This window comes from Larimichthys crocea, chromosome XX (assembly GCF_000972845.2).
Source record: "Larimichthys crocea isolate SSNF chromosome XX, L_crocea_2.0, whole genome shotgun sequence".
NCBI classification, from domain to species: domain Eukaryota; kingdom Metazoa; phylum Chordata; class Actinopteri; family Sciaenidae; genus Larimichthys; species Larimichthys crocea.
This window is the reverse complement of record NC_040030.1, coordinates 14,133,048-14,155,384: the sequence shown is the minus strand read 5'-3', so window position 1 is coordinate 14,155,384 and position 22,337 is coordinate 14,133,048. Positions and strand designations below refer to the sequence as shown.

At 41.9% G+C, this 22,337-nt stretch overlaps 1 protein-coding gene and 1 non-coding gene across 6 annotated transcripts in view; one reads left to right on the top strand and one right to left on the bottom strand.

Moving 5' to 3' along the window:
* The window catches only part of LOC104935576 (kinesin-like protein KIF21A), a 36,558-nt gene that overhangs the window by 3,701 nt on the left and 10,520 nt on the right, over positions 1-22,337 (top strand). For 3 of the 5 annotated variants that reach the window (XM_019278187.2, XM_019278186.2, XM_019278185.2), the window contains exons 2-21: positions 11,860-12,082; positions 13,520-13,702; positions 14,157-14,306; positions 14,792-14,926; positions 15,038-15,202; positions 15,557-15,672; positions 15,794-15,989; positions 16,073-16,262; positions 16,978-17,041; positions 17,299-17,502; positions 18,121-18,234; positions 18,800-18,854; positions 18,942-19,053; positions 19,144-19,332; positions 19,462-19,661; positions 19,760-19,867; positions 20,147-20,215; positions 20,313-20,452; positions 20,538-20,682; positions 20,775-20,969. In XM_019278187.2, coding sequence (XP_019133732.1) covers positions 11,860-12,082; positions 13,520-13,702; positions 14,157-14,306; positions 14,792-14,926; positions 15,038-15,202; positions 15,557-15,672; positions 15,794-15,989; positions 16,073-16,262; positions 16,978-17,041; positions 17,299-17,502; positions 18,121-18,234; positions 18,800-18,854; positions 18,942-19,053; positions 19,144-19,332; positions 19,462-19,661; positions 19,760-19,867; positions 20,147-20,215; positions 20,313-20,452; positions 20,538-20,682; positions 20,775-20,969 — 2,953 coding nt within the window. The remainder of the gene's footprint in view (positions 1-11,859; positions 12,083-13,519; positions 13,703-14,156; positions 14,307-14,791; positions 14,927-15,037; positions 15,203-15,556; positions 15,673-15,793; positions 15,990-16,072; positions 16,263-16,977; positions 17,042-17,298; positions 17,503-18,120; positions 18,235-18,799; positions 18,855-18,941; positions 19,054-19,143; positions 19,333-19,461; positions 19,662-19,759; positions 19,868-20,146; positions 20,216-20,312; positions 20,453-20,537; positions 20,683-20,774; positions 20,970-22,337) is intronic. The other 2 variants (XM_019278188.2, XM_019278189.2) reach the window with 2 other exon arrangements.
* On the bottom strand, positions 8,181-8,254 carry trnat-agu (transfer RNA threonine (anticodon AGU)). The gene has a single exon. It is a non-coding gene; the product is annotated as a tRNA-Thr (tRNA).

Below are 22,337 nucleotides of genomic sequence, written 5' to 3'. Positions count from 1 at the left end.
CCTCAGCCTGTGAGGCTCATGCTGTCTGTTAGCAAGTTCCTAATCCTCCGTCGCATCAGGTCCAAAGTGATGAGATACGTCTTCATCATCTTTGAGACAAAACAAGAAGAAAGCAGTCTGGAGCCTGAAGGGAGGTGTTTCAGGGACGTTTTTTTTTTTTTTTTGTCATTTTGATTTATTAATGGAAAGATGATGTAACTTCTGTTTGCTCTTTAGAAGTTTACTCGCCTCTTGATGGATCTTTAGCAAACTTTAGGCGACTGTGCGGTGCTGCCGCCTCTGGTTTGAAGACTTTTTTTCAGGTCTGACAGCATACAGATGGGTCACTTCAGCACAATGTTAAATGATTCAGCAAACACACACGTGTTAATGTGTTTCAAATCCTGTGCTTCTTATGTAACAACCCATCTGTGCCTTTATGTGTGTATGTATGTGTGTGTGTGTGTTGACCTATGTTTATCTCGTCCTATATTTCATGAGAGAAAAAAAAACAATGTAAGAAGTTAACGATTTATCCAAGAGGCTTTGAGACATGAGACTTTGCCTGAAGGAGCCACTCATGTGACTTATTAGTATATCCTTGAAGTGCACCTTTTTAATAATTCAGAGCGTCCAGTCAAAGTTAGCCTAGGTGAGTGTTCAGGTTTCATACTGGTGAATTTGTCCCCTTTAATTAGTTGAGTTAGAGTGAGTATTTTTGAAAATGGAAAGGAGGCGGTCATTTTGAATCCTTATTTTATTATACAGAACATGCAGGAGGTTAGGGAATCTGCTCATATGCAGTATATATACAGAATATTGTGATATGGCAATCACTTGAGAAACTGTTTTTGGCTAATCCAGCTTATTAACCGAGGTATGTTATACAACAAAAATATCCAACATTGCCTCAAATTGTCTAATACACCCTAATACTCTCAAACTGTGGTACGAGTACCACTGGTGGTACTTAACTTTCCTGAAGTGGAACTTTTTTTTAAAATGAAATAAAATAATTTAACACATATCAAAGCATCAACAACATTTTGAATGAAATTAAACTAGGGGATTCTTAAAATCTCATTTAAAATAAGTGTTGCATTTCCTGAAATATCTTGATTAAATATCAGTTCAGTTCAGAATTCAACAACAGTCAACTATAGGTCCTCTTTTTCATAAGGAATAAACCTGCCTCCTGTGTGAACTGTCTGTAGCTGATCAGGCTGGATTTTAACGTCTGTCAAAATAGTGGTACGTAGTGTTAAACGTTTGAGAAACACTGGACTAATACAAATAGAGAGTGATTATTTTATTTCACTAGAATGATTGTCTCAGTATCAGTTTTGCTTTTCAAGTTCATGCATATAAAAAAGATACCTAGAATTAACTGGAATAAATTGTGACTGAATTATTTAAGGGCCTCATATCTCACAATAATCTGAAATGCAATAGCAAAAAGCAAGTAAATGTCCCTACATGCAAAATTAATTGGAAATAGCAAACTAGACCATGTCATACCTCACCAGCTTCACTCCTTTATGACGTCCAGATTCTCCTATTGGCTCCTCTTAGGTCACATGTCCCGCCCTCTTGACCTTTGTGGATTATGTTTGAGGCCAAAGGCTGTGCGCCTACTGCCAAACGCTACAAAAGCACTGTGTGTGTGTGTGTGTGTGTGTGTGTGTGTGTGTGTGTGTGTGCGTGTGTGTGTGTTTGTGCATGCATGAACCCGTGTCCATCCAGGCATATTCATCATAAATATTCATGAACCAACTCAAGTGAACTGAGACACAAAGCAAAGCAAAGCATGCTGCAAGCCATCTGCCAGCTGCTGCCATGTAATATTTTAGTTACTCAATAACTTCAGTCTAATTAGCATCTGCAAGGTTAATTTAGTATAGATTTTTGTTTTATTAATAAAACATTAGATTTGTAATTAGTGTAGCTGCTTTTTAAAACCACCTTAAATCCACTTCCTTTCATAAATTGTTCACCGCTTTCACAGGTATTTAATCTGATGTCTCATGTGTGCCATGATTGGACAAATCTGTTCATGTCAAAAAGGAACATTTCCATTACGCTGGTATCAGTGCTTGAGGCCAGTCGTGTGTGTGTGTGTGTGTGTGTGTGTGTGTTATCCTTATATGCCCTGGTTCTGGTTGCCAGTCCCGGGTAACATCCAGCATCCTGTGCCACCGTCAAGCTCTCCCTCCTTCCTAACTCAGCCAACCTTCGACCCGGGAAGAGCTGTGATCAGTGACCCAGTCAGAGTTTCCCCACGGCAGCTTGTTTTAGCTGTCTCTATAGTAACTGTGGGTTGATTTTAAAGGCTGTTGTGGTGTGCGGCGATGGCCCTGTGAATGTCCACGGGTCAGTCAACCATCGAAACAACAAGGGAGGGGGGAAACTGAAACACTGAGTCAGCAGTACACTCTGGCTTTTTCCCTGTTTCCCGCTCTGTCTCTGCCTCCTTCTGTCACTCTCTCTCTTGACCCCTTTATCTGGCGACATTCCCGAATGCCCTCTGTGACATCACTGTGTAGCTGTTCTCACACTGTACTCTGAGAGAAAAGACAGATTTGATGTCTCTTTGTCACATGTCTTTATCACTTCCTGTGAGCTGGTGGCCAACTAGAAAATATCAGGATGCAGCCTTGTTTGAAACTTCAAGTCAATCCTCAAACATGGTATTTCTGAATAGGATAATTAGTAGATTTTGCAACCCAATGTTAAAGGATGAATGAGGTTGATTAAACAGAAAAAAGCAAGAAAATCCTCCCAGTCATTTTATAATCTTTAACTGAATTGCCTCTTAGACCTAACCTCTCAGCCCTGTGGACAAGATGCATCCTTCATTATGATTCGAAATCCTGCACAACCTCAGAGTTTGGCTACGTTCAGCCTCTCACGGGTTGAAGACTTGTTTGAGCTTGCTGCTCACAGAAGAACACTGAAGAAGGTGATACAATGAATTGGCTCTTGATGTCAAGACCAGCTGCCAGACAATAGATAGGCTGTTAGCTGCTGAGTGGTAGTCAGATAAAACAGTAGACTCTCCTTGTGGTTGGGTTATTTTTCACCGTCCATAATGACTTTTTCTCTTTTTTATTTACATCCGTCCATCATTTCCGTGACTCCTCATTCATTCATTCCTCTTGCTCTTGGCGACCATTAGACCGTGCTCACGTATTATATAACACGAGCTGCTCCACAAATATACAGAAAACTGCACCTGCTCCATGTCTTTTATGTCTTGTAAAAGAACTGTCTGTTTATGTGTGAGTGTGTTTGTGCATGTTGTTATATAATAAGTCACGACGGTGAACATGAGCACGCGCACACAGAGTTAAAAGGATGTGAATGAATGCAGTGGTACGATCATGTTTCCTACAGTCATAGAGTCCTGAAGAATAGAGTGAAGCTTTTCAGTAACAGAGGCCTTTGACTAGAAGAAGGATTGGGGCTGTTTTAGCTAGGTGTGTGTATGTGTGTGTGTGTGTGTGTGTGTGTGTGTGTGTGTGTGCGTGTGCGTGTGTGACTGAAATCCGAGTGTTTGCAGGTCTCTTGTCTCAGTAACATGAGCGACTCAGGCTCAGTAGAACACGTGTTTTTGGTTCAACAAGTGACCAGAAAATCAGTGGACCCCACGACGGACAAAAACAAGAATATGTACACCTGCGCGCGTGTGTGTGAGTGTGTTTGTCTGTGGTGCAAAGTGAGCCCACATTAACCTGTCCTGCATAGCATCACTGTCATCAGCCCACAGCTATGGCACCTCAGAGGACTACAGTCCCCTCATATCTTCATCAAAACACTCACTGGCATTCTTCAGGCGCTTAGCCTCAGTTTGTTATTGAAGCTTTACATTTAGCTCGTCCGTTGCGCGTTATGAGGACTCTTGATTGCATGAAGGTGGTGTGTTGGAAATGTGTTCAGACAGAAAGTGAAACAAATGTTTATCCTGCGGTATTCTCACAAATCTGTCTGACAGAAAAGTCGAGAAAATGATTTCTTTTGATTTATTAAAATGAATGTTTCAAGTTGTTTCATGTCTCATGGTGGAACGAGCTACACATCTTCCATCACAGACTGAAAACTTTGACTTCCTATAGCTGCGTCACTGCTGCTGCCCTTTAGGAGACTGGCAGCAGGTCTTGAGCCTATTGACTCTAATGGGATAAGAGAGTAAATTCACTTTGTTGGAGACCTGCCTGTCTCCCCACCAAACAGATCTATATGTGATTTGACATCATTGGTGCTTAATGGGTAACATCTTTGCTGAAAACTAATCAGTTCAGACTGAACCTTGAAATCAAACAAACAAAATACAATTTCCTTTTTTTCTTTTTTTTTAAATGTTGCACTTGACACAGTAATGTACATTTTTACAAGTTTAAACTGGTGGTTATCCTTAAATGTAACTGTTGATGATGAATATGAAGGTCACATATCTTAAAATCTAGGTTAAAAAAAACAAACCTATATGGCTAAATGCTGCTGTTTTTATATTTTATAATTTGGGGGATGTAGCAGGTAACGAATGATGCAAACAGATTATTTTACATTAGATTAAAGTATATCTGGATACTTCGAAGTTCAGTTTCCTCAAACAACACTGTACTAGTATTAATAATGTTGTGTCTCTTTAACTTCAGTGGCCTGAGAGCAAAGCCAAAATCACAGCCTCTCGTTCCCTGTCGATCAATGTTCCCATTATATTATGGTTATTTACATCCAAATACTAAATGGAAGTATTATTGCAATATCCAAAAAAAGATATGTGTCTGTAAATAGTGGGGTCAGATGATGATGAGTCAGTGTGAGATGTGGAGAAAAGAGTCTTGTTGTTGTCAGCTGCCTCGTGGGCTCAGATGTTCCTCTCCGTTTCTGCTGAATCACTCGGCGCTGCCTGTGCCGACTGTTTGAAGTTAACACTAAATCAAAAATGAGATTACAGAGGATTACATCGGGCAGATAGGAATGAATGGCTGCTGCCGTTGTTGTCAGTGATGATGCAGAGTGATCGGCTGCATCCCAAGGGAGTGATTCGATTGGCTCATTGTCAGGAGGAGTGATGTCAGCATGTGATTTGATTGGCTATGCCTCAGGAAGGATGAGATCAGCAGCACTGTGTTGATGGACTGACTCATCTGCTTTTTTTTCTTTTACCAGCATCTCTACATTTCTTATTGCCCCTCATCCTCTTACGTCGTTTATTAGGTCAGCAGAGGGTTAGACGGATGGTAATGATTTTATCTATTATTATATCATGTGTCTGTTCTTGCTTCCAGGATCAGGATACAAAAACGGTCTATAAAATATATGTTTTTAAATTTCAAGTGCCAAGGTAGTATGCAAGAAGTTGTGGTCATGTCAACTGTATAATGTCATATATGTTTTTGTGTGTGTGTTTCAGTGTTTTGGAGCGTGTTCATGTAGCAGGTAGTGTCCCTGTTTTTACTGTCATCAGTTCAGCTGCCCTCTAAAGTTTCACAGACTCTTTGTAAACTTTCCAAATCAGAATGACGCTGCCAAAATAAAGGCAAAGGTGGCGTATGATGTCTGGGTGTTCTCTGTGTGTCAGTGTGTGTGTGTGTGTGTGTGTCCGTGCACGAGGATCCCACTGTTTCTCAGGCTGTCACTGTAATCGCAATAATGAGACTGAGAGCAGGAGCCTAACAAGACGTGTCACATGGGGAGGAGGCTGACAAAGCCCCTCTGTGTGGTGTGTCTCTGTCTGTACTATAATGTGTGTGTGTTTAAATAGGTATGTGTATAGACTAAACTATATGTGTGTGTGTGTCCCTTTCATCTCTCAGAAGGGTCCAGTGAACTGTATCTCATCACTTCAAACTCCTCAGATCAGTCAATGCCAGCCAGAGTCTTATTGTGTAACTGTGAGCTGCTCAGTTTACTTCTACAGGCCTCTCTGTAGCTGTCTGAATGTCATGCACCTGTTCTCTCTGAACTCTTTTTCTGCTGAGTTATAGTTTGTCATTTTGGATAAAAGTAGCAGCATAAGGTGAAGTTTACATATCCTGAAATTGCATTTTGAATATTAATCATCCGGTTTTTGTGATATTTATGAAGCACAGTTTTTGTCAGAAACTAATATTCACCTCTCGACATACGCCAACAAGCTATAAAGTTGCTTTTCTTTTTGACATTTAACAAAATTTGTGGCAGCTTTCATCAAAGCTCATTCAAGACTGGGGCAAATATGCTTGTTTGCTTACATAATAAGATATCTGTCCATTCAATATGAAGCTTAGTATTGAGTGTTGAAACAAGGGGAACCAGGTAGTCTGTCTCTGCCCAAAAGTGAAAAGATCTGCCCATGAGCACTCAGTTAGGTTTAAAAAGGAAATATTAGAACTCATCAAAAAACAAAGAAAAAGGCATAAAAAGAAATGTTCAGTGGTTTCAGGGGTTTCTTGGATAGCGTACCACAGCATCCTAAACGTCTAGAGCCAGACCTAGCCGTTTCCAATCTTAATGTTAAGCTATGCTCACAGGCTGCTGGCTCCAACTGCTTATTAGACATACATCCGTCAATCCTCTCATCTAACCCTTTGCAAGTCAGTGAATAATCCTATTCTCCAAGATGTAAAGGTATTCTTTTAAGTAAACCACCAAGATTTAGGTATCTAGTCAACAGATGCAAGTTAAATGTTTACTTTCTTTTTCGAATTAGATTTTTATTGTTCCGTGCACAACTCCGTCCATCGAAATCCTTCCTGAATTTAATTTATGTTATTATAAATTATTATGTATATAGTTATTATATATTTTATTTAAGTGATAAAACAACACAGATCTTTATGTTACAGTGTAAAGTCCCTGGTGATAAATACTCCCTCTGTAACTCACTCTATGTAAATGTATCCCTCTAATCCTCTCCACTCTGGAACGTCTTAGTATTTTTCTTCTTAGTGTTCTCTCCAGCCGACTGAAACTGTCATAGCAGATTAATGTTAGTTATTACGCAAAGGTTTTCACTTGGCCTTGGGGACTCTAATCTGTGTGTGTGCGTGTGTGCGTGTGAATGGGGATTTTCGCATATAATATTTGGTAGTAATAATAGTTGTTTATTAACACTGTGAAACTTTAATATCTTACTTCAATATACAAGACAAATATTTACAGATATAACACAACATCCAGCTGCAACACAATGTAATTACATAACTACTACCATAAGTATATTTACTGAACAAGAGGTCATACATGCAAGAGTAAGTGTTGAGGCATGCTTTTCTATGTGCATGTGAGTGTTGAGTGTGTCATTGTGCACATTTAGGAAGCGGTGGATGAATTTCCTGGAGAAACAGTCTGTGAGGAGCCCGTGTGTGTCACTCTAGATGGCGGATTAGCACTATAAGTCTCCACAGCGCTGAAGGGCAGCCCTTATTCAGCCAGCAGAAAAAGAGTGTTTTGGGTTGAAGCCTGCCAGATCATAATCACAACTAAAGTCAGTCACACTAATAATACACCAGCAGGACGTGCTTCACACCTAACTTATCCCTCACCTGTTTACAGTTAGCTGAGAGGTGTGATGCCAGAACTTGTATTAGTTGTGGATACATACACAGCCCAAAAAAATCCTCAAAATAGAGCTCCATTGTGCCGCAGTGCTCAAACATCAATAATGCAACGATAAGACATGCTTGAACTTTATCTATTTGAGATCTGTTACACACCATCACAAGTCTAATGACGCATAACATGGATTAAACTAGTTGTCTGGAGGCAGATTTTAATCCATTGAATACAAGTCACATAGAAGAATGACTTTCTATTTTGAAGACAGTCATTGGCTTTCATTCATTTTACAATTCTGCAGTGTAAGATTGGTGTCCAGTGCCAAAGTTCAATGCCAAACTAGCATATGTTTTATGGAGCAAGGCAAAAAACTAACGTAGTGGAGGTCTAGTGGAAGCTAGTGGGCAGCCATAGCATGTTTCAGTTTCTAGACTGTTTTTGTCCTACAACCAACAATTCATTTGTAACCAGTAATTTCTTAACCATGACAACAAACTTTCTATGACATGAATTACATATTTTAGTTTTCTAAACTTAAGCATATCTTTAAGGAATAGTTTGGGGAAATATAAGGAATAGTAGATAGATATAAGTGTGGCATGGATCTCCTCATCTGTTTAGTATTAGATACTTAACTGATCCAGAGGTAAATTCAAGAAAGGCACTGCTGGGATTTGGACCCAGGATCTCCCGTTTACTAGACAGGCACTTTAACCAACTAAGCCACAGCGCCCTGCAGGGTGTTGTCGCATTGTCGTCGTGCGCCATGGATGTATTGGAGAACTGGATACCATTTTACAGCTGATCTATGTCTAGTGTTTGTTTATGGGAAAAATGTTCATTGAGCCAGTGTGTGTCACATGATGAACAGGTACATATGAGAGTCTTAATATTTTCCCTTTTAATATTTTGAATAGCCAAGAGACTATTAAGAGAAAACAGTAGAGTTTCTAAAGGTTGAATCATTCCAGTTCCATGGTCTTGTTGTGAAAGACCGTCATTACGCAGACAGATAATAGGTCTGTTTGACTGGATGGACTGTGGCGGCCTTCAAATGTTGATTGTCCTCAGTGTTTTGTCTGGGCTGTAACCATTATGTCCCGTCTCTTTCTTTTTTTATCCTCTTTCATTCCTTCAGACATTCATTTGGCTCTTTAGCCCACCCTTCCCCCGGGGTCCTGCATGTATTGGAGTATCCTGGAGATATCGTAGAACTACACAAAACAAACATTGCGTCACACTGTGGAGATTAACACAATCAGAAAGACTGATACTCTAAATGGGGCAGTCATACAAGCTTGATTCCTTTGATTCTTCTATTGACTGAACGACTAAAGTATAAAACAAGTCAAGCCAAATTACTGAATTCAACATTTTTTTGTCATCTCGTGCTGGAGTCCATATTTTGTTACACTTCTTTTAAGTTGCCGAAGTGAACAATAACCCAGTGACTTAATGCCCTTGATGTAAGCAGCAGTGAGTGCCTCCATTGTTACACTGGATTACAGTAATGGCTCTCTGTCAAGTTTTGGGAAGGTGGCCAAAAGGATTAATGCAGATTCATGTCTGTAATGCCCCAAACCATCCTGCCATTAAATCACAGTCTCCTCAGATGACCTAAACACTGTGGAAATACAGTAATAGATGTTACTGAACCTGCACTAAACTTTGAATTTGAACTGGCCTCTTTCCCCATATTTGTACTTTATTAAACTTTGAATGTATTTTTAAGAGTGTTTTTGTGATGAACTCTATTCATAGATGACAATGCAATTGTAACCCAGGTAAAAAAACAAACAAAAAAAAAAACCTCCTCTCATTTCATCATTCAGATTGAGGCTAGTCTGCATGTCCGACAAATGAAACAGAATAATCAATCAACTCTGCATGGTTATTTTGAAATCCTCTTGTCAGCTGTCAGGTTTTTCTTTTTTTACTTTGTTCCTTTTTTTATTTATGTATGAAGTTCCTGGACCACCTACCATGAATCCCAAATCTGGGATTAGAACTGTACTGAACTAAACCAAACCAACCCTCCACAGAGTGTGGTAGAAACACTTCCCCACCTAAAGGGTTTGGGGGATTGAACTCTTTAAACAAAAGGCTCAACTGAAAAAAATAGAAATTGATGTTCCTGTTTTTATATTTTTGTTTTTTTTATTTAAAGGTCCAGTGTGTAAGATTTAAGGACATAATTTAGGGGGCACTAACAGAATATGGCAGAAATAGAATATAATGTTGTTTTTTAGTAGTGTATAAAAGTTATTGTGTTTTTGTTACCTTTTTATATTTACAGATGGAGCAGGTCCTCTTCTACAGAGTCAGCCATTTTTCTACTGTAGCCCAGATTGGACAAACCAAACACTGACTTTAGATAGAACTGTGTTACTTTCTCCTACACACTTGGAAGGGGAGTGTGCGAGGTGTATTCAGTTGGTGTCAATCTGTAATTTCATCCCTAAGTTGCCACTAAATCCTACACACTGGACCTGTAAAGAATTGCAATTCAGTATACAGTTACTGCAGGTAGGAAGTCTGGATCACTGGTCCCTCCCTGGCTCTCCCCTCTTCTCATCAGTGCTGTAATCCCAGATAGAGTCTGCTAAATAGCTGGGATCTGATGTCACACACACACACACACACACACACTCACACGCACACACTCTGGCTGTCCTTTCAGGCCATTCAGAAGTTCTATAGTGTCTTGCTGTGGTGAATGTGAGAGTCTTTTCCTAATGCATGCACACACAAGTGTTACACATAAAATGCAAACTGCATGCAAAGTACCACATCCTGACACACACACTGTCACACACACAGAGTTAATGCCTGCCAGCAGAAAGCAACAATAGCTGCCATTTATAAGGATACTGTTCTGAGACTCTCAGGTGTCATGGTTATTATTCCTTCTGTGTAATTCTCACTTATCTGGTTTTATTTTGACTGTAGTCTTGGAGAAATAAACGTACTACCCACCTCTGTATTATTACTGGGGTAGGTACGAGTATTTCAGTATTATCTTTTGCTGTGGATAATATTATATATTTTTCTGTCAAAGCTGAAGTATTTCTGATATTTTAATGCTCACAATATGTCCAAATATTTCCTTGGTCTGCCTCCAATATTTCCACTTCCTCCTCGGGTTGACAGTATGTGCAGTGATGAGAGGCAGAGGTGCATTATGGGAGGAAATGATGTAATAACACTGTGTTTATTTGTGCTTAAAGCAAACAGAGCAATTCCTTAATGAAATCCAGGGTGGGACTGTTTACCCAGAGCTCTCTCTGGTGAACAGTGAGGGCACTGTACTGTGTATGATGTCTGCTGGAGAGTGTGCTGGCACTGCACGGTCCTTCACACACACACACACACACACATTACACAGTAGAGGCACTCATCTGCTTGCAGCTCAGTGAAAATACTACCTGTCCTCAGCTCAGCTGCAAATCAAATCAATCCTGCTTTATAAGCATAATATCTTGATCAGGCTTTAGATGCATAGACAGCTCTGCTCTGCAGACCAGAGTTGCCAAGGGCCTTGAAAATCTGAAAAGTTGTGAATTGGAAAATAATAGAATATAACACAAATATATAAATATAAAACATATGTGCTACTTACATTTGTATATTCACCGCAACGTAAGCTCCAGCAGCTTCCTCAGCTAACATTTTCACTGGGCTGTCCCCTTCCGCTGCAAAACCAAAATGGCGGCCATAGAGGACGAGAAGTGTCTTGCATTCCACACTCAACTTTTTGACCATTATGAGGCAACCATCTGGGTACCCATAATCGTGTTAGCATTATTATTGTTATGCTGATGTAACCATAGTTTCTCACTCATGTAAGTTTCTAATCTTGGGCACACTTCACTTGCATATAATAACCATGTGATGGAAGTTGGACTTGGTGGTTAGCACTGTCGCTTCCTGGTGTTTAGAGTTTGCATGTTATCCCTGTGTATCTGTGGGCTGTCTCCGGGTTCTCCAGATTCCTCCCACAGTCCAAAGACATGCACTTCATAGGTTAATTGGTGACTCTACTGTAAATTGCCCATAGGAAGTGGTGAATCATACAGGGTGTACCCCGCCTCTCGCCCAGTGTCAGCTGGGATAGGCTCTAGTACCGTGAGGATAAGTGGTTACAGAAAATGGATGGATGGTTATATTTCATTGCTTGCTAATTGCTTTTTGCCATTATCTCATGTTAGAGCACCAGTCGGCCTTGCTGGGTCTCCTACTAAAAAGATCAGTCATCGATGTTTTCCTTCCCTAAAGGAAATCTAGGCTCATGGTGGCGAGTTAAACATCTCACTGTTTTTTCCTCTTTCTGTCTACCAGGATCCGTCCTCAGCTGGCCAAAGAGAAGATCGAGGGCTGTCACATCTGTACGTTTGTGATGCCCGGGGAGCCCCAAGTGGTTCTGGGCAAGGACAAGGCCTTCACCTACGACCATGTCTTCGACATGGACACCCAGCAGGAAACCATCTACAATCAGTGCACGGAGAAACTCATCGAAGGCTGCTTTGAGGGCTACAATGCCACTATCTTTGCATACGGACAGGTTAGAAAAACACCCTTTTCACTTGCATTACAGCACAGTGGCACAAAAATATTCACAAATTCATATCCACTGACGTTTCGACTTTCCATCGCTCAGGGGGATGGAGCTGCTTCCAATATCCCAAGATTTATTACAGCATGTGATATGAGGCTGATTTCATTGAATATCATAAGACAAGTAATACGGGAGTGAACAGGCCTCACAGCTGCAACCACTCTGTCAATACACTATCAGCTGACATGTTCCAACCTGCTCTTGCCACAACGGCTTTATATTGGCTGTAATAGATTAGCCTAGAGAGGGAGAGATAGAAAAGGAGTTTATTACCCAGTCAGAGCAGAGTGTGAACAGATTGCTTCACCCCATACCAATGCAGAGAACTGGACTGCAGTTTCAAAACATAACTGAGAGACATTAAACACATTTTTACACTTCAGTTCTTGTATGGATTAAAGCAAAATTGCGTAATTGGTATTTTTGTGATTTAGCACCCCAGTTTCCCTTGCCCAGCTCTGGTTCTGGCACGACACTGGCTTCGTTTCCAGCACTCGCCCCTGCCCCGGGCCTAAAAAACCTCCTTATCCGGATTGTCCAAAACAATTGTAGTACAACACTAACCTCTAACTCTCCCTCTGTCCGGTCAGGGAAGCTTAGCTAATAAACCGAGCTAACCAGCTGCTGCACAGACAAATATAAGACATGCTGTATTTAGTGTATGATATGAAGATATGGAGAATACTCTTTTGCATTACATTTCTCTTACAATACGATAAACCATAAGATGTTTTCTCAAAGCTTTCTGTGTCTCCAGCTGCAGCTGACGCTCTCTAGTTGAAGAGCAGTTAAACTTTCCCTCTTCTTAATGTTTCCGTCCGCTCCTCTTCTCTCTGTTCATTATTCTCTCCTCACATTGTTCCTGCAGCCCTTGTGTTCCTGTCAAAGAGCCTTTCACAGGGCGCAGTGGAGGCCACACACACACACACATTAACACACAGTGTATGTGAATGTGCACATACTAAACTCACAGGTGTGGTTTCATAGAATAAAACAGACAAAAACACACACACACACACACACTAGGCACATTTGCTTACACACACTCCATCTGTCACCACATGCACCACACTCCTGTCAGAGTCTCTTTTAGCCGCTTGGACGCAGAGAAGGGGTGACGCGTCAGTTTGAGCTCAATGTTGCATTCCTCTTTTTGTCACCGTGGAAACTACCCCATCTCCTCTCACCCCCCCCCCTATATTAGAGAAACTTCTCAGAGCTGCACCCGACCTCTGAGACCCAGAGAGTGGTGAATTGTTGGACGATACAGCTAAGAAAGATCATCTATAGGATGAAATATCCAGAAAAAGACACACATAATAAAATACTTTCATTCTTATTTGGCAAAGTAGCTGATGACTCTGTCTCCTCCTTCATGTCCAGACGGGTTCGGGGAAGACCTACACCATGGGAACCGGCTTTGACGTTAACATCGGAGAGGATGAGCTGGGTATCATTCCCCGGGCAGTCAACCACCTGTTCAAAGGGATCGAGGAGCGTAGACAGACTGCCACCGAGCAGGGCAGGCCTGTTCCTGAGTTCAAGATCAACGCACAGTTCCTGGAGGTGCAGAAACACACACACACACACACACACACACACACACACACACACACACACACACACACACACTCACACACACCCCAAAAGTGTAATGATTACTCAGTTTTTATCTCAAATTAAGATGAATTTATCAGTATAGTCTAGTCTTATAGTCTGCTTAAGGTGCATTAGTTAGATGTAGCTGAAGCATGCACACAATAGGGGGTCAAAGGTCAGCACGGGGGTGTAGTGATTTTAAGTGACCCTACATCCATTAAACGACCATTAGTCTGTCTCTGGGTAGCTCCTGGACTTATTTATAACAGCCAACAAGTGGCTGCTAACAGCTGGTGAGGAAGCAGCTGAACAGGGAAGAGATGAGGCTGAGAAGTAATAATTATATTGACTTTTCACCTGATAAAATGTTCTTTATTTATTTTCCCTCTCCCGTACTTTATCAATTGAACACACTCTACAGTTGTACAACGAGGAAGTGCTGGACTTGTTCGACTCGACGCGAGACCTCGAGGCCAGGAGGCAGCGATCCAACATCAAAATTCACGAGGACGCAAATGGAGGCATCTACACTGTCGGGGTCACCACTCGCACCGTTACCACTGCAGCTGAGGTCAGCGTTAATTCAATTCAGTTTTATTTATATAGCACCTAAAGTTATCTCCTGATATTTTCCATATAGAGCAGGTCTAGACTGTATTCTGTATGATATTATTTACGGAGACCCAACAGTTCGCACCATGAGCAAGCACTTGCTGACAGTGGCAAGGAAAAACTTCCTTTTAACAGCACAACCCCCGAAACTTTTCTAAAAGCAGTTTTCTTTCGCACCTCATCTTTGCCCAGCATTTCTGCTGGTGCAGTGGCACATGTTACAAGCTATTATTCTGTATTTTGTTATTTCACTACAGAAATCATCAGTTTATCAGTATAATCCAGTCCAAGTAAACTTCCTATGAAATGGAAAACATTTGCTCCACCAATATTAAGAGGGCCAGTTTACCAAAATAATCTCAAAAATGTCTGATTCCATTTTGTTGGCTTTTATTCCTCCCTCTGTCCTCCTGCCATCCTTTCCTTTCACCTCTCCTCTAACAGATGATGCAGTGTCTGAAGCTGGGCGCTCTGTCTCGTACCACCGCCAGCACCCAGATGAACGTCCAGAGTTCACGCTCCCACGCCATCTTCACCATCCACCTGTGCCAAGTTCGAGTCTGCTCACCAGATAACGACGTACGCACTCTAACACACAGCAACGGGTCCCTGCTGCCACTGAACGTGCTTCTGGTGTGATTTGCTTAAAACATTTTAATTGTTGCGCCATTCTGTCTTTCCTCTTGTCAGGATAATGTGACAGACAACCGTCTGGCAAACACGTCGGAGATCAATGAGTTTGAGACGCTGACCGCCAAGTTCCACTTTGTGGACCTGGCTGGTTCTGAGAGACTGAAGAGGACTGGAGCTACAGGAGACAGAGCTAAAGAGGGCATCTCCATCAACTGTGGGCTGGTGAGGAAGCTAAGAGCATGTCTGAATCTGGATCAGACGATTTGTATTACACAGTGCACTCACAGGTCGTCGTCATGTATCATATTTATTATACTTATTTTATTATTTATAGGGGTGATTATGCAAAGCAATGAATCTGTTCTGTACCTGCACACACCACCAGTGATTTCTGGAGTAAGAGCACCTCCAGGTGGCCAGAACATGAACTGCACACTTACTTTCTTTGCCATTATTTATTGCTTCATTTAAATAAAGTTACTATTTCATTTTTTATTCCCAATTTAAGCAAATTATGGAATAGTTTTTACCTTCAAATATTCCACCATGAACTCATTTTCCCCTTTCTTACCTCAGCTTGCTTTGGGAAATGTCATCAGTGCTCTGGGAGACAGGAGTAAGCGCTCCACCCACGTGCCTTACAGAGACTCCAAACTAACCCGGCTGTTACAAGACTCACTGGGTGGCAACAGGTTTGTGGGGCTGTAATGTATTAAAATATTTGTATGTATTTGGTAATGTATCACAAAAATCGCAAAAAGATGAGATGGCTCATGGGGATTGATCAGCATTCTTCCTTTGTGCGTTCTCTAGTCAAACGATGATGATCGCCTGCATCAGCCCGTCGGACCGGGACTTCATGGAGACCTTGAACACTCTGAAGTACGCCAACAGAGCCCGAAACATTAAGAACAAGGTGATGGTGAACCAGGACAAAGCCAGCCAGCAGATCAGCGCCCTGCGGACAGAGATAGCACGACTGCAGATGGAACTAATGGAGTACAAGACGGTAAGAAGGCAGAAGTAAAAGACGGAGGCTGAGAACAATTCTCATTATCAGTCATTATATTGATTATCCTGTCTGTTGTCCAGGGGAAGCGTATGGTGGGTGAAGATGGCATGGAGGGCATCAACGACCTGGTCCATGAGAACTCCATGCTGCAGACGGAGAACAACAATCTGAGGGTGAGAGTGAAGGCCATGCAGGAGACCATCGACTCCCAGAGAGCCAGACTCACTCAGATCCTCAGTGACCAGGCCAACCAGGTCCTGGCTAAAGCAGGTGAGAACTGAGACAGAAAAACTCATTAGTGCTTGTTCTAGTGTAGTAGGCAACAATACAACAAGCTGTATTTACTGCTTCCAACTAATTCCTTCATAATGTTCACTAACAAAGACAACGGCAATATAGATAAAGATGTAGAATGGTTTATTGCATATTATCGATGAAGGTGAACCAAGATGATGTACAGTGGGGAAGGTAGATGGAGGGTAAGGGATGAGGATCGTGGGATGAGTAGAAAAAAGAGTTTGTAGATGTCAGATGGTGGTGGGAAGAAGGAAGGGGAACCAGGAGAGTTGACACTCTTGAGTGGGGGTGCCGTCTCTTCTTTGCTCTATGGAGCACCAGTGGTTCCTGTATAAAAAAAGAAAAAGGGTTTGAGGGAGAGATGTGGAGTCTTAGAGGTATTGAATGGATAAAGTGTGCTTGGTGCAGAAATGGCCTAAGTTTGAAGTGTGGTCTTTCCCAACCCTAGCTATAAAAAAAAATTAGGACTAAACACAAAGTACAGCTTAGCCTGATGGGTAAATCATTTGTTTTATGTATTTTAGTACTAAAAATGATTTGATAAATTAAAACATGTTTCTGAACTGGCTCTCATGAAGTCGTAGAAGTGAAAAGGTACTGAATGTAACCAAAAATCAAATAACTTTTTTATTAACTTTAAAGACTGAGTCACCATGAGTCTATGTTAACGTGATGCCTCTGCTTACAGGTGAAGGCAACGAAGAGATCGGGAACATGATTCAGAACTATATCAAAGAAATCGAGGAGCTCAGGTATGTAATGACCTCATTTTTCATTAATATTTTATTGAACCAGCAGTCATAACTACTTAGCACAGGCACACACGCACACTGTGACTACTGAGTAATAAGTAACTGTGCACAGAAATAAATATCTCCATCATCATACAGTGAAAAGAAAGAAACAAGCAAATGAAGCAGGAAGCAGAAACCCAAAATGTTTGTTCCTTTAATCAGGAAGTCACTTGTTCACGTTGCGTGACAGTTCTAACACTTCCCTCCTCTCTCAGAGCTAAACTTTTTGAAAGTGAGGCCGTGAGCGAGAACCTGAGGAAGAGTTTGTCACGGGCCTCCACTCGCAACTCGCTGTATGCCGGCCCAGGCTCCTTCTCCTCCGCCCTCCTCGCCCCTGAGAAGGAGGCTAACGAAGTCATCGAGATGGCCAAGAAAGACCTGGAGAAGCTGAAGAAGAAGGAGAAGAAGAAGAAGAAGAGGTATGGTGTGCGATTTGTTCGCTTTTGGAGACACTTTGTGTGCGTCGCCTGTTTGTTTTTGGTTGGATTGAAACTTCCTCGGAGGTGACACCGAGCACTGTGAAGAAACTACAAAGAGAGAGTCTTGATGTTTGTCTGTTGTCATGGCGTGTGTGTGTGTGGGTGTGTGACCTGGTGTGTTTTGGGTAATTATCTCCTGACTCCCTGCAGTAGCACTTTACACCCTGATGTTTCTTGATAATGATGATGATGATAATGACGTTGATGATGTCTCTTCTGCACACTTTAGCACCATTTGCATTGATGTCTCTATGCACCCTGATTTCTATGCTTGCGAGGGTCATCTTCACATTAGAAGGGTGACATTTAATATGTGATCTGCTAAATAGGCGAAATCTGTCTTAGTCATCTGCATCTCTTTAATCAGGATTCGTCTTTTGAACACACTGTCTGTAAGAGTGTCCGCACTCATCTGCTCTTTCTCGCTGCTCTCCCACTCTTAATATTCCCTCACTTGCCCCGACTTCTGCCGCCTGTCTGCCCCTCCCCTCTGCCTCCTCCTCGCCTCCACACCTCACCATCCTCACCCCCACCATCCCATCCCTTCTGTCTCCGAAGACTAAGGCGATTTGAAGAGAATCACCGCCACACGGCAGTTGAACACGACAGGTTTGCTACACCCCCATCCAGGATTGGGTCAAATCTGAAATTGGTCAGACTGAAGTGTACCAAGTAATTGACAGGATTTCAGTTGATTCTTGACCTGGGTACAAACCCAAATCTCCCCTTTTCCCAAAGTAACTAATCTCTAACTTCTTCTGCGCCTACAGGTGGTAGGGAAGCAGATGTTTTAACCAGCTCTTACCTCTTCCTCTTTAACCCTTGTGTTTGTCTCCTTTCTCCTTCTTAACTGCACACGGAAAGATGTTGATCAGATTCATCCTTACCTTTAAATAAATAGGATTTGGAGTTGAGAAAAAGCCCTCGATCATCATAGTTTTTAAGATGATGATCTGTAGAATTTGGTCAACAAATCTTAGGAGTGTGTGCAAACACTTCTTCAAATGAAATCAGTTTGTGTCTTTCCCAGTGTATCGTTAATGTTGCAGTGAAATCATCCATTAATCAACACTGATTCCACATCTGTTCCTGATCTGATCAAGTGTATAATCATTTGCATGTGCACTTTACCCATCCTTGTTGTCATTTGAATTGCAGTTAATTCCAAATCTGACCTACAGTATCTACAAGAACTCATCCTGGTTGGTAGCTGCCTAACAGTCTGTTCCCCTTTCAGTGTTGTGACTGTGCCAGACAACGAGCAGGAGCGAGGCAACGATGAGGCAGAGGTGGTAGGTGGAGGATCACTAAATCAATTGTTTATATTGTGGTAATATGAGTAAGTAGTCTTCTTCATGTGTGTGCTTATATGTTGCCAGGAGGGCAGCGACCACGAAGAGGGCGAGGATGCCGATGGAGAGGAGGAGGACTTTGACATGGCGGGTGAAGAGACGTCTGACGAGTCTGACTCTGAAGAGCTGGAGGAGAAAGGTACAGTTGTCTGATGAACTGTCTGAAGTTGTAGTTGCCAATAAAAAAACGGGAGAGGCTTCAGGATCTAATGATACGTTTGTGCGGCAGAAAACGTCCAGGCCGACCTGGCCAACATCACCTGTGAGATCGCCATCAAGCAGAAGTTGATAGACGAGCTGGAGAACAGCCAGCGGCGTCTGCACACTCTCAAACAGCAGTATGAGCAGAAACTGACGATGCTGCAAAACAAGATCAAGGACACGCAGCTGGAGAGGGACAAGGTGCTGCATAACATGGGTAAGAGACACATGCAAACAGATACTTGACTTCTGTGACAAGCTTTTAAGTTCCTAACTAAAAGCGATTAAAATGAAGCAAGAAAAACAAAGGAAAGGTCATCCTTTCATCGTTCTTGTTCGTCTCCAGGCACAGTGGAGTCGGGTACGGAGGAAAAGGCCAAGAGGATCAAAGTGGAATATGAGAGGAAGCTGAGCTCCATGAACAAAGAGCTTCAGAAGCTCCAGTCGGCTCAGAAGGAGCACGCCCGCCTGCTGAAGAACCAGTCGCAGTACGAGAAGCAGCTCAAGAAGCTGCAGCTTGATGTGACGGAGATGAAGAAGACCAAGGTAAATGGATAGGTCGTGGGTTTTCTTTTCATTTCCTCTGTCAGACTTGTCTTGTTAGTGTGCTGATTTCCTCCTGCGTGATTGTATTTTTCCACCAGGTGGCGCTGATGCGTCAGATGAAGGAGCAGCAGGAGCGAAACCGAGCCACAGAGTGCAGGAGGAACAGGGAAATCGCCTCTCTGAAGAAAGACCAGCGCAGAGCGGAGGTGAGACACACTCAGAGTTGTTCATGTCATTTTTTGGCAAATTATTTGTCATAGTACTTTATTTACATAGTACTTTATTTTTAGTTTATTCTAGCTAAGATAAAGTGTTAACCTACCTAAACTCAAGGTTTTTAGGTTGATATGCCATAGTTAATTCAAATTTAAAAAAAAATAATAGATATTTGTTGATATACTTGGTTGATTCTTGTCATGACTACATACTTGAAGTCATAGTTTACCAACTTACCTTCGTGACATGGTATTCATTTCTTCTTACAGCATCAGCTGAAGCAGATGGAGGCCCAGAAAAGACAACAGGAGCTCGTTCTCCGCAGGAAGAATGAGGAGGTGGGACACACACACGGAAGAGGATGGGGTTTGCATCCACTTTTGTTTTTTTTCTAATACGCAAAATAACTTTTCTCTTTCATGTGAACTTTATCAGGTCACAGCTCTGAGGCGCCAAGTGAGGCCCGTGTCCGGGAAGGTGAGCAGGAAGGTGAGCGTACCTGAACCTCTCCAGGAGCCATCACATAGAGCCACTCCGGGGAGGATGCACACCTCCGGAGCATCCAATGGAGCCAGGTACTGCATCTGAGCATGTGTGTTAAGATGTGTGTCACACAGTCTAGTTTTAATACTTACAAAAGAGCTGTGTCTTTTTCCTCAGGAGCTCTCCAGTACGGATGGGAAGTATCTACCTCAGCAGGACAGCAAGGGCCAAATGGCAGTCACTGGAGAGACGTGTCACTGACATCATCATGCAGAGGATGACCATCTCTAACATGGAGACGGATATGAACAGACTGCTGAAGGTAACACAACACGTCATCAGATTGAAGAAAAAAAACTTCCTTTCCTTTTCTGGTCTCCTCTCCTCTCATTGCCCTCTCTGCCATCACTCTAGCAACGGGAGGAGCTGACCAGACGGAGGGAGCGAGTGTCCAGAAAGAGGGAAAAGATGGCAGTGGAGGGCGCAGACGCCGACCGCTCCCTGGCCTCGCTGAACGAGGAGCTGGAGTCTCTTGGCGCCAACATCGACTATATCAACGACAGCATCGCCGACTGCCAGGCCAACATCATGCAGATGGAGGAGGCCAAGGTGAGGTCCTTTGTAGTCATGCTTATAGTTGTATTGCTAATAAATGAAGGTAAAGGTGCAAAAGGAAGGATTCTTATACCATATTTTACGCAGCAGTTGTTGATGAAGCAGTACCTTGAATGTCTCATTAGCTAGTTATTGCCTGTAGCCCTCAGGCAAACAACAGGGAAGTAACACAGACAACTTTTTGGGCCTTTTTTTTTGTTGTAAATAAACATTAGTCAGATTTATTTGTCAGAATAACAATGGCTGAATACATTAATACAGCCGAGCACGTACAGTAGGTCAATCAGCCTAATGATGCACAATGAACAGCACTTATATAATAAATAGAAATATAATTTTACAAATGTTTGACGGGTTTTTGCTCCGCATGGCCTCATGTGGCATTTTCATTCTGAGACACTCTCATGGTGTCCATAAATGAATTATTATTGAGCTGGCTGCCTCTGCACCTGTTTGTCCAAGTGTTTTTTTTTTAAATCCTGTGGCTGGTCACTGGTGCTAAAGTCGGTGGCATTGTTATAATGTTGTTTAAGTTGAATATCTGAGTTGGCAGGTGCTGACAAAACTTGGACAAAACAGTGCGGGTTCAGGATTAGGATGCTACTACCTGTTTGTACTAGTGATTTACTAGATTGGGTTGCAATTAACTAGTAAAGTTAACTAGTAAAGTGGAAAGAAATGTGTAAATGAGTTGTTACATTTGTAGTGCGGCTGCCCAGTCAATAGCAGCCACCTATGTAAACAGGAAGTAACAGTACCATCAATAGCTGTAGTAGATAACTTTAGTAGCTATAACTTTCAAAAATGACAGTTTTAGGCAGTGAAATGATTTTTAAAAAATGACCTGACAGTTATAGATGTAGCTAGGTCTGTATACATGAAGAAATTTCTAAAGGTTACATTGAATGGGAAATGTAAACATTATTTATTAATTTGAGCTATTAGTATAACATTTTGTAAAGTAAGATAAGGTATGTTGTAAAACAATTATTTAACAGTATTTTAACCTAATGTCATCCCTGTAGTCACAACCACGTATTACCTGTGAAGGAATTTTCTATTCTAGCATGTAACATATGGGGTTACGCAGGGTCAACCATATGTCTTGAGGTCACTGTAGACGCCATGCTGATCATTGTTATGGAATTTTCTATCCTTAGGTTACTTGGGGTCACGTGTGAGCCTTGTGGTCCTCGGCAGTATTAATTGTTTATCTTTGACTAGGTGCCACCATATCTCAATACTGTGGTGGCCAGGGTTGAAGAGACCTATTGCTGCCTTCCTAGTCATAATAGATAGCTTGTTGTTGCTGTTCCAATATGCGTAAACAGACATCTGTGTCCCCAGACTAGAATATGTTGA